This window comes from Poeciliopsis prolifica, unplaced genomic scaffold (genome assembly GCF_027474105.1).
Source record: "Poeciliopsis prolifica strain line A6 unplaced genomic scaffold, Auburn_PproV2 SCAFFOLD007, whole genome shotgun sequence".
Classification (NCBI taxonomy): domain Eukaryota; kingdom Metazoa; phylum Chordata; class Actinopteri; order Cyprinodontiformes; family Poeciliidae; genus Poeciliopsis; species Poeciliopsis prolifica.
This window is the reverse complement of record NW_026562382.1, coordinates 6,429,896-6,441,959: the sequence shown is the minus strand read 5'-3', so window position 1 is coordinate 6,441,959 and position 12,064 is coordinate 6,429,896. Positions and strand designations below refer to the sequence as shown.

General features: G+C 37.1%; 1 protein-coding gene across 2 annotated transcripts in view; it reads right to left on the bottom strand.

The window, feature by feature from the left end:
- The window catches only part of mgat4a (alpha-1,3-mannosyl-glycoprotein 4-beta-N-acetylglucosaminyltransferase A), a 32,641-nt gene that overhangs the window by 16,126 nt on the left and 4,451 nt on the right, over positions 1-12,064 (bottom strand). For both annotated transcript variants that reach the window (XR_008606130.1, XM_055031828.1), the window contains exons 2-3: positions 832-999; positions 10-150 (exon numbers count right to left, since the gene is read on the bottom strand). Coding sequence is in view for 1 of the 2 variants with exons in the window: in XM_055031828.1 (XP_054887803.1) it covers positions 10-150; positions 832-999 (309 nt within the window). In the remaining variant the exon portion in view is untranslated. The remainder of the gene's footprint in view (positions 1-9; positions 151-831; positions 1,000-12,064) is intronic.

Genomic DNA, 12,064 nt, shown 5'->3' with positions numbered 1-12,064 from the left:
ACTTCTTACCTCCTGTGCGTCCAAGACCCACTTGGACTGCCGGCTGCAAGCTGCCCTCATTGTTGAGGAGGTGAGGCAGGTGGTGGTAGATATTTGGCACCTGGAGAGCTTTCTTGTTTGTGAGCTCCTTCAGTAGTTTCTGTGTCTCATCTGAAAACGGGGCCAAACAAAACAGTTCACAGTGAGCTATTTTAAGAGCTCTAACTGGAGAGGATTTATGAGCACATGGCCAAATTGTTTAGACAGATATACTGAAACCAAACAACACATAAGTCATTACTGACCGACAGAGCAGAAAGCTAGATGAAAGCAAAATGCTGGTGATGTAGAGCTCAGCTGTCAATTTGGTCACATTTAATACATGACTTACAAAAAGAATGATTTCAATCAACCCTATTAGAGCTAATTAAGTAATATTAAACTTTAGTAAACTGCTAAACAAAACACACTGATGTGCAAACTGTCATAAATACGCATTACAAATAGGCTTAAGAAATATTAAACTGATTCCAGTTTGGTGAGCTTTCAATCAAAGCTTTATCATTTCAATGAATAAGCATTTCAAATTATGTAGTGCGTCACCATAACAAGAATCTTGTTCAACAAGATAATCCATTTCTCACTTATTAGATATAAAGTGTGTTTAACTGCTGTCAGTCTGACAATTATTTGTTTTCAGTGGGTTTTATACATTTTATTTGACTTAACAGATGTTTCTTCACACCATTGTGATGAAATTAAATCCATAAAGATACCCAGCAATAGGAATGCTGGATTCCAAATTAAACAAATGTTGAGAACAATGCCTGTCAATGCGCAGGCCTTGGTTACCTGAGAAGTTAATGAGCGCATCTTTGCTGCCGTTGGTTTCGGCGATGGCCCGTCTGAACTGCTCGAGAATGTGGTTGAGCTCAGACGAACGCTGCAGAGTCCTGTGTTCTGCAACATGAAGCCGTTCTTTCAAAGCGTGGAACTCCCGTTGGTATGCTATCAGCTTCTCTATAAAGACAAATAAAGAGGTGAAGATTAAACTTTGTGCATTTAAAGGTGACAACTTGAATAGAGAAAAAAGAAAAGGAGAAAAACATGGCTCATAGACTTTAAACCATGTTTTTATGGTATGCAGTTTTGGCGTATCCAAAATATTTACTGGATGTTTGGCCATGCAATCCTAAATGTATTTATGTTTAGACAAACTTGGAGTAAACTGGGCAGTTTTTCTCTGCATTTCATGCAACAGTGGTTGACGTTTAGGGAGAACAGAATACAACAACCAGATCTAAGGCTCAGTTTGAGGAGGAGCACAGATCTTATTTTTAGAATAAACAGGGTATAAAAAAAGAGAAGTTGAATTGGATTTTGGTTGAATTATGGGTGAATGCTTTTTATGAGCACTGGAGAAAGGGAACAGCAGCAATAGCAGAGGAGTACAAGAGTATAACAGATGGAACAATGAAATCTGGATTTCTGAAGATGAGAGAAGGTAAACCTCAGCCGTGACTCATCTTGTATTGAGCCAAATTTCATAAAAAGTCAAGAAATAAATGTTCCACAAAGCTCCAAAAACTGACTCACAACGTTCACAAAAAGGATGCCATCATTTCAGTCTTCTCACAGTTGTTGCAACAAATGAATATCTATAATAAAAACAAGGTGACATTGCAGTCTGTTAGGACAGTGTTTCATCTCATAACAACAATGCAATCTTATGCAGAGGACATTAACAGGACTCGTTCCTCCAATCACACATCTTTCATTGGAAATTTAGAAGTTGTACATCCCATTTCAGAATGTCACTGACCATCTGGACCATCACTCTGCACAAGGTTCATGTATAACAGCAAACAATGGGTGGCTGTTGTATTATGAAAGGCATCCAGCATGAGCTCCTTATTTTTCCAAACACACACCCACTCCGGAGACAAAGCCCACTTTGCACAAAACTACTTGTTATGCAGCATTAAGAACAAAAGATTTCCCATATTTTCTATAGATCGCTGCATTTTTAATGCTACCATAATCATTGTAGAATACTTTAGTAGCTGATTTACAGGCTACGTTATTCATGTTTGTCTCAATCTAAGGTGGTTCCGATAGTAAAGAACAACTTTTTATTGGCTGCATGGAAAGTGTTTTAATAGGAAACGCAAAATAGAATTTTCTACAAGATTTTCTTTCAGTGTCTGAATGGCAGGGGGTGGGGCAGCCGTTCCTATTGACTAAATATGGAAATAAGCAGCAAAAACCTCCTTCAGAGCTTGAGTGGCACAACTTTTTTTTTTTTTTTTGCTTCCACAGACTAATATATAAAATTTGTAACTTACAAACACAAAAATGGGGAGTGAGACTTTAAAAACACAGTCAGTGGTTTTTAAAACAGTGTGTAAAACTAGGAATAGCTGTGTGCAAGTTTATAACGGCAGCAATGTCGGTGTCGACCACAACATATTTTTTGGCTAATTTTTCTGCCTATCTGTGATAAACTCAGCATTCCATAAGTGTTACATCAATAATTTATTTCATGTTTTGAGAGATTTTAGTAGAAGCCTGTATTGTTAGGAGTCACTGCATTTTAAAATACTATTCCTCAAACTACAGGAACAGTGATTCTATGCACCTACACAGTGTTTGCAAGCCTAGCTGAGCAAGGACCAGCTTCAGGCCAGATGGCAGGCTGCTGAAACTTTAGAGGGCTGAAAACAATGAAAGTTATGAAGCCAGCACTAGAAGTATCAACTTGACCTGAAAATACAGATGGGCAATGTCGTCTCTGACTTGTGGTTGTAGGTGTGTGCTGAAACGGTGTGATATGGATTTGAAAAGGTGTGATATGGGTTTGAGTAGTCTCTGATCTTTCTTCTTTCAGCTTTAGAGTGGCCTTTGACAGTGCGGTCACAATAACAAAGCCCTGGATCCCTTCATCTTTCCCTCACCACCTCTCTCTTAAATAAGCTATTGTCCACCCACTGTGGTCACAATATTGGTTTTCTTCGGGGTTTGTTTGTTTTGTTTTTTTTTTGTACAAAAGCTTGTTATTCACCCCTGAATGTTGGTCTCCAAGACTCACACAGATGTTGTCATTTGGCCCAGACTTCAAGGAAAGGGCAACTTCAAACTGCATACAAGACTTTCATCTTCACTCCCAATCCTTTAATTGTAGGATGCTGCTGAAATGAAGCTCCACCTGCGCTCTTACAGGGAGAACGGATCAAAAAGCAAGCAAAAGAGACAAAAAATATGGCAAAGAAGTAGTTCGCTGTGGACAGGCGTATTACATGGCAACAGTGGGGGGAAATAGTGTTTTATATGTTGAAGCTATTTAGAAAGTTAATTGTGAAATAAACAACCTGTCATAAACAGGTCGTTTATTTCTAGAGATCGAGGGAGCGTTTCTCCTTCCAGTTGGAGAAGAATAATCAAATCAATCATGATGAATCGATAGCTGGAATACTAGTTAACTAATTTAGTAATTGATTATTCATTACCTGGATTATACAGACTCAAAAAAAACCTGAACGATCCCCACCCTCAGAACAGTAATTAAGTCAAAACTTTACCAAAAAAGCATACATTTGTTTTTAAGAGGGAAAAAAACAATTTTGTTTGCAACAATGTTTTAGCCAGAACTTGTCAAGTGGCAGTGTGTTAGCTTCACCTTGTTCAAATTCAGTAAAAACAAATCCATTAAGCTCCTTGCGATCCAATTATTAATCGGTTCATCAAAAAAATAAATAAATTACCAGATTAGCCTCAAGCAGAAAGGACCCAACTTTCATATTTATGCTAGAAGTATTTTTTGACTTTATAATATTGCTTAAGAAAATGCGTGGTCAAATGAAAAATCAGAAGAAAGTCAATTTTTTTCATTTTTCATCTGATAAATCGATTGTCAAAATAAACAAAAGAATAATCGATTGTTAGACTGCCAGTTGCAGCACGACTTAAGCTACAGCTAAAAAGGAATAGTTAAGTTCATAGCATATTATTCATGTATTAGAATGGTGTAGTCAAAGTTAAGCACTAGATACAATTGAGATTATTCACAAAGACCTGCAGCTGTGCTTTGTGCTTGCAGCCAGAGAAAGCTCTATAATATATTGACTACAGCATAAAATCTTAAAAAATTACATGGTTGTAGCGGCACAACACTGTAAAAACTCTTTCCTGCTGTATTTTACTTTGATTCCTTTGGCCAGCATATTTTATTGGAGACATGTAGGAGGAATGAGGGGGCAGATATGTAAATGGTCGCTCAGCAGCAAGCCTTTAGAACAAGCTGAATCAAAGTCGCATACACTGGCTTGGATACACACACATCCACACTTGATGAAAGCGCTGCTCTCAAAAACAAAAAATGTGAAATTCTTGTAAAACTTCTCTCCACCGTCTAAAATGCACCAAATTAGGCCTATCTGGATTTAATGGAGGATAGTGCATGCATTTCCATGATGTTTGCTGCATTGATTTTATTTTATTTTTTTTCTTTTAAGGGTTTTAGTAGTGGCTGGGGAAACTGTCCTTAATGAGGCACAAAATCAGCATGAGGAACTTAAACTCGCAAGTCAGTCCAAATTATTGTACATGTCGCCATATAAAAGGGCCCACAGGGCTGAGTTGATTGTATTGTAATCAGTGAGGTCAATTTAGGCTACCCCTTGATGTTAAATAGGTTTGCTCAAACTCATATAATCTTGCCTTAATGTGGTTCCTCTGCTAATTCAGTCACCACTTCCATTCAGCTCTTATCTTAAGAAAAGCGCTTCTGAACTCAGAGTTTAAAATAACATCACCTGAGGTGTTGTGTAACAGCAGAACTATGAGTTTGATGTCTCACACATGAAGCTTATCTCTTTTACCTTCCTCAATCTAAGGCTCATAACTTCGTAAACGTCACGTCACTTTAGATGCAGTAAGAAAAGAAAGTAAAGCCATTACGTGAAATGTTAGGAATGTCCCAGTTCAGATCAAGACATACTTTAAATGATCGGCATCCAGGTTCCTATCAAAATTTGCATTCCACTTTGTTAAGAGAATCAAGTGTTTTTTCAGCAGTAATCTTCATAGTGAAAGAAAGGCAGTATTGGCTGCTGCAGCTCCCAGTACATCTGAGTCAGGAGAACTACTTTTCTGTAAGTTTTGTGTTCATAAATAACTGGGCCCCAATGAAATACACCAAAAGTAAGGTTATGAAGTCATATGAAAAAATAGAGCAAATATGCTAACGTTAACCTAGAGCTTCAGAAGATATCTTCATGTGAAATCATCATCAAAGTAAGTTAGAAAAGACTTTATTGAAGTTTGCAGGTTTACTTGTTGAGTAAGACTATATACAAACAAAGGTGTTTCAGGTGGTATGCTGTCAGAATACAGCAGATTTTTAAAATCAAGTTTATCGTCTGAATTGCTAAGGGCAAAATCATAATTATTACTATTATTTAAGTGAAACAGTTTGTAGACAAATAAGTATGTTCCAAGTAATAACACAGCTGTTTTTGGTACAGCTTGTTTTCAGTATGACAAAAGGTAAAGAGACAATCTTAGCTTCCCTACATACAACCTTAAGCCACAACTTTCTGAATTTCAAAGCTAAAGCAAAATAAGTATTTTTGTGATAAATACACACACACACACATATTATTGTGTGGAAATATATATATTTATTTATATATATATATATATATATTTCCACATATATAAATGACAAATAGTGTTCATCTAAAGCCTGCACTGCTAATCTGCCCTTCACTTAATTCTGACTTGCTGAGGCAAGGTGCTGACTGACAGTTCATGAGTGCTGAGGTGGGATTTGTGTCGTATGTGTCGTGGAAAACATGCAGCACAGAATGTGCAGATGTCAGTGATGGAGCCAAGTTTCACACTTCTAACACATTTCCACTTTTCAAAACACAACTGATCAAGTATCAATTCCTAATAGCATCGCAACAAATATGGAATTACTGAATAAAAGGACAAGAAGGTGAAGAAAATAAAAGCGATAATGAAAAACAGATGATTTATGAGCTGATTTAGAAAGTGTCTTAAAACACAGGCTCAGCTAAATCTTACCAGTGATGCAGATGATTCAACATAAACTGTGAAGCAGAAAGTGTGCTTGCGGGGTAATTTAACCCAATTACACACAGAAGTATCTACCGTAGTACTGGATGTTGATTTATCTGTTGAAGTCTAAAGATATCACCCTTGCATGTCTGATTATGCAACAGAAAGGCATTAAGCAAAAGTTACGTTTTGCTTGCCATTCTTAAAAACAGCAAACTCACTTCATGCATAACGTCCTTTAGAGAAAAATGGCCTAGTTTATATTTCCAACATTTTCCTTTTCTAGTACAACATTGCAAAATATATTTGACCAACTAAAGCAGCAACCTTGTCACTAGAAATTGTTTTGATGACATATAGTAGCTCATTTACCCTAGATGTATGACAGAATTTGTTCCTGCTGTGCAATAAAACCAATCATTTGGCAGAGTGCCCAGTGGTTAACGTCATTTCAACTGGAGAACAGCAACATTACATGCATTGTGCATCTAGGGAGTGGTGCACAGCTGACTTTGTGGATTTAGAGAAGAGCTGATCTGTACAAAAGAGAACTTTTCCAGGCTGTGAAATCTTCAGGAGTGCACAGACACTGATGTTTGTAGAAAAAGGTTCACAAAACTGTCTATTTTGATCCATTATACCTCAAACTCCTCAGAGGTTAAATACTTAAAACCATGTCGAAATAAAACATCGTCTTTATGGTAATCTTTTCCTACTTCTCATTTGGCATTAAAATCGAGGAGTATGACCGTGATCTTCGTTTAAACCTATTCAGTCAGTATGCAGTCCGCATCACAGCAGAGAATAAAAACAAGCTGCCAAACACACATCACTAATACTGCATGAGCACACAGTAGTAGTATTGATTTTTGGAGGTATTGTCTTGACAAGAAGTGCAAATCAATCCATGAGTCGGCATGCGATACTCCCCTAACGGTTTCGAGTAATTTGCAGGGGAAAACGCACACCTTTATCCAGCTCTCTCTTTTTGAAAGGCTTCTACATCCTTTTATTTCAGTGATAAAATGAAAGCAAAAAGGTCAACTGATCAAAGAGAGAAAGCGTACCTGAAAAGCTGAGCTCATTTGCCTACTTGGCAGGTTTCCTTCCTAGGAAACCTGCCTGGGAAGGTTTCCTGGGAACGTTAGAGTTTTAATTTTGCTTCGTCACTATAGACTTATTGTTTCTGTGTGGGAGAGCAAGCGGTATGTTACACCATATGATTCCGTATTATTTACTTCCACCTCTCTGACTTTACCACAAGCTTTTTTTTCTCTTAAAAGTTCCCCTCGACGAAATAAGTGTGTAATATGTAATGCGTTTTCTAGAGTTCCACCTTTTAATAACTTTATTACCATCAATTTATCTCACACTCACTGATTTTCCCCATCTGGATTTCACACATCAACTACATTTATGAATCTATAACAAACTGATTAACGGAACAGTCGCATCAGAAAAAGCCGAAGCACTAAAGTACAACTTGAGTAATAGAAAATCATATGATGACTACGTTACAAATAGACTGATTTGCTTCAATGAAATAATGAAACATCAAATATTATTTAAGTCTAGCTTCTCTTAAAAGCTGGCAGTAAAATAAAAAAAAATAGGTAAATGTCCTGTCATATATAAACTGGACTTCAACAATGTCGGGAGTCCTATGCACACCCTGCCATCATAAATACTGGCGATGCTCTGCAAAAGCGCTGCCAAGAACTAGTTGGCAGCCGGGTTTTGTTCCCCTCAGCTAAGCAGCTATGTGTACCTCATTCATGGCAAAAGAAAAAAAAAGAAAACAACGGCAAATAAAGATTTGTGTTACCTTACCAGGAATTGCAGTTGAAAAGAAATACTGCTTTCAGTATTATAGAGAAATTCACGACAATAACTAACATAGTGAGTGAAAATTCAATTATTAGGAGCAGTTCATATACAATAAATAATTAGATATCAGAACTTCCCCTCAACAAAAGGGTTTTTCTGATGCAACACGTTTCTAGAGTACAATCCTGGCTTATTAAATAAGGCGAGGTAGATATTTGATGACAAGATTAATTCTTGTACAAAAGAGAGTTTAGATTTCTATTAATCTTTGTCAGATAGAGTTGAGCACAGAGTTAGAATTGCTTGTCTTGTACAGCCACATCAAATGTGATCTCCTGAGACTCATTTGTCAGATTAAAAATAACCTTTATGCAGGTAATAAACATACTTTTTGATAAGTGCACATGTCAGTGTTTTTATTGTTCTGATATCATGTCACTAGCTGTCAGTGGAAAATCATCATACATAACATTAAGGCTTTAAAAGATTAGTCTGTGTGTAATTAATAAATACGTTTCATTTAGTGAACTGAGTGACATAAATAATGAGAATTTGATTTATCAAATATGATTGTATAAGCAGCAAGTAGTTCGTATAAAAGTTCAGATAAAACTGGATTTTTAATTATTCTATACATTAATCCTAAAAATACATATAGCTTAAAAAAATTTTGGCTTTCTGAATGCATATTTTTTTAACCTTCCTGCTTCAGATGGAATAGACGGTGCTGATAAATTTGAAGACCGACTTTGACAACCAGTGAGCCAAAAGGGGCCTATGGACGTCAAACATGTCCAAATCATTATAACAATTTGTTTTAAGGTTCGTGTAAATTTCATTTCCTGGGGATGCCAATAATCAAGTATTGTGCTATATTGTGAGTTTTCGAAAAAAAATCACTTATGGAAACCATCTGTGTTGCCAATAATGAACCTTTGAATTTCTGAGGAAGTGGAAATGTAACTTATGACGAAGCTCACAGCGAAGTGTTGATATCAAACAGATGACACCAACTTCCTGTGACACACAGAACAATTTATTTTAGTTCCAAGTATGCTCGAGGGTTGAAATTTCTTTTTATATCGTCTTATTGCCCACTGACCACAATGTTTGCTGGCATGCAAATAGACAACAAACAAAGTGTCTACCAGTATAACGACAAGTCTCATGACACATAATAAAACAGAGGACTACTAGAAGCAAATAACAGCCATCTCTCTTCCCCAGACTGAAAGGAAACTGTGTGCTGTCTGGGAATGCTGTTCAGAAGTAAAAGAGGGAAAATGCTCAAATGAATGGAGAGCACTGTGGCACAGAGGAAGCCAACAGAAAGCATGAGGAGGCAAACAATAACGATTGTTAACTCACTAACCGCTGACGACATCCGTTTAAATGGAGGAAAACTGCTTTGGACAACGACAAATGCATATGTCTGCACCTCACTGCTCCCCTGCCTTGTCAGCATTCGAGGCCTCTCCCTCTCCATTATACAGATAGCACCTCAGGATCCTCACATCTTTTAAGCTTTACTCCTTCCACTCTCCTTTGCCCTCCGGGCCTCTTGGGATTTGGCTGGCAAGCTGCCCCGTTTCAAACAGTCCACTCTAAACGTGCGCAGAGACGCACACTCAAACAGTGAGTGGCTACAAACAGGACAGCACAACATATCCAAACCACATCCCTTACTATCCCAAGCTTTTTTAAGGAGCTACCCTTACGAACAGCATCTGCTGGCTCATTTGCCTCCTATGCTGCAATGACACAAGCTATTTCTGGCCTATTGTGTTAGAAATGTTTGGCGATGACGGAAAATGAGAAACGAAGGGAGCTGTAAGTGTTCAAGGAAAGCAAAGATAAAGTAGCATTTCCAAGAAGGAAGTTGCCTGTTGTTGTAAATCACACAAAAAGCCTTCATTTCTTTTATTAAACACATCCTTTCAGAAAAGCAGAGGAGCTTACTTGTAAATCATCCAGAAGACATTTTAATATAGGCCTTGTAAGAATTAGTGGACTGAGAAAGTCCTCTGTGCATTTCTCATAATAGCGATGATCTAAGCTGTGCGCTCATCATCCTGCCACACCAAAATAAACACCTCCCATGTAGCTTTAACCACAGAGCCGAGTCATTTATTATTTAAGACCGCAATCATAATAAATAAAAAGCCTAGCTGATCATCCTTGAATTTAGAAGGTATTAAACACAAGAGCCATTGTTCTATTGCAAGAGAAGCTGCCAAAACTCCTCTACATCGAAATTTAAAGTGGACAACTAGTACATCCCCATGTCAGCAGGCTTTTAAATTAGGCATGGCCTGAGGTTAAGGAATGCAGAAGGGTGCAAACTGATCTGTGACCGAGAAAAGTACCCTAGTTTTACGGTAAATACAACAAAGATATTAAACCAAAAAGGCACACTGTGTTCTGATTACTTGGATTATAAAAGGGCATTAATTCCTCATGCCACAGCCAAAATCATGTTGATTATCACAGGTATGTTACAAACACTTATTATATTGATTTTTATGCATCCAAGCAGAAATACTGAATAACCACGTTTGAAATGTAGCATTTTCAAAGTGCCAAGAATAATATGCCCGTTTGTAAGACGTCTATAAAAAGTATCAAGCAGATTTAAGATGGTTAATTAGGGAGGCTATCTGCTGGGGTAGTTCTTTTACTTCACATACCTTTTCACATTTTACTGCAACTTCTGGAACAAAAAATAATATATATATTCTCTTTCCACAAAAAAGCTGGGTACCTGTCTTTCAGCCAGCTGACATGTTGGTGCATATTGACAAGTGGAGAAGGATTTTCTCTAGCAAGTAGAAGCATTTTAAATCAACTGTGGGTCAGAAAATGGTTGTGGTTTGGAGACATAACTCATCACCAAACTAACTGGCTCAGGTGTCGCTTCAGTATCTGCTGAAATGTTCAAGCTTTTTGTAACCTAACACAAAGCTCTGAACTGTGAAAGACTGCTGCTATAAAGTGCTAAAGCTTCCAACTACTATAAAAATAAATTAATTAAAAACTGATCAACACATTTCACCGATGCTCATGTTTCTCTCTGTACTTTTGTTTTTTGTGCTCTTTGTTATCAACTTGTGTTGTTAGATGCACAGCATGCTTTGACATTTATTTTTAATCTCTACGCGGTTGAATAAAACCGACTTCCTGAACATATACATGTTCAGGAAGCATATAACTCGATCAAAATTTCTCTGATCAAATTTTGTGATCAGAGAAACAAACTGATAATCACTTGGCAACAAATGTCAGATATCCAACGTTTTTGCATGTCTTGAAGTTGACAACCGAATCAGTTGAGTTATTCTGAGAACAAAATGTCCCAATTCTCTAAACCTCATCAATAGTGTCTGTATTCTTGCTGTGAAAGCCACAAACTCAAATCCTCTGAAACATTTTTCAGTTGTTTGTTTTTTAAGATTTGTCTTCTGCATCACTAGACTTTTATCAAGTATTTTGTATCTCAACTAGAAAATCTGACTTGTTATTGCATAAATGGGTATGCTACGATGCATGGGTTTAATAACAAGAACTAGAGAAAAACAGAATTCAAAATTATTGTGTATTATTATGTATAAAGAAGGATCAACATCTATGTCCAAACTATAGACTATAGAATATATAAATATTTGAGGATTGAACAAAAAACTTTTCTTAAGAGTAGTAACATACAGTCTGCTTGCTGTTGCAAAATGTCAGGCCGCATAGAAAGCTGTCAGGCCTAATTTTACACTCAGTACAACAGAAAAAACAAGTTGCAGTTCAGTCATCAATGACATCCCCTAAAAACAGCTGGACGGATAACAGCTGCATACTTTAGAATAAGAGCCGCTCATGAAACAAAGTTTACTTTGACCAGCAAAACACAATCTGAATGATACTTATTCTATTTGTAGATGCTGTCAAAATCTACTTGAGATATAATCACTGACATGCCTCCCTACAAAGAGGATGAAGGACACCCTGACAGAAAAGTACACATTGTGGAGAGTCATTCACCAAAGCATGTTTGAACAGCTGACAAATAACAGCTAAACAAGGCTGGCTGTCAGAAGTGAGGAATACGTCCAAACTTAAATGATTATAACAATAAAAAAGTTAATTCTCCAACATTATTTATTCTCCCAACAGTCCTCCCTGCAAAACA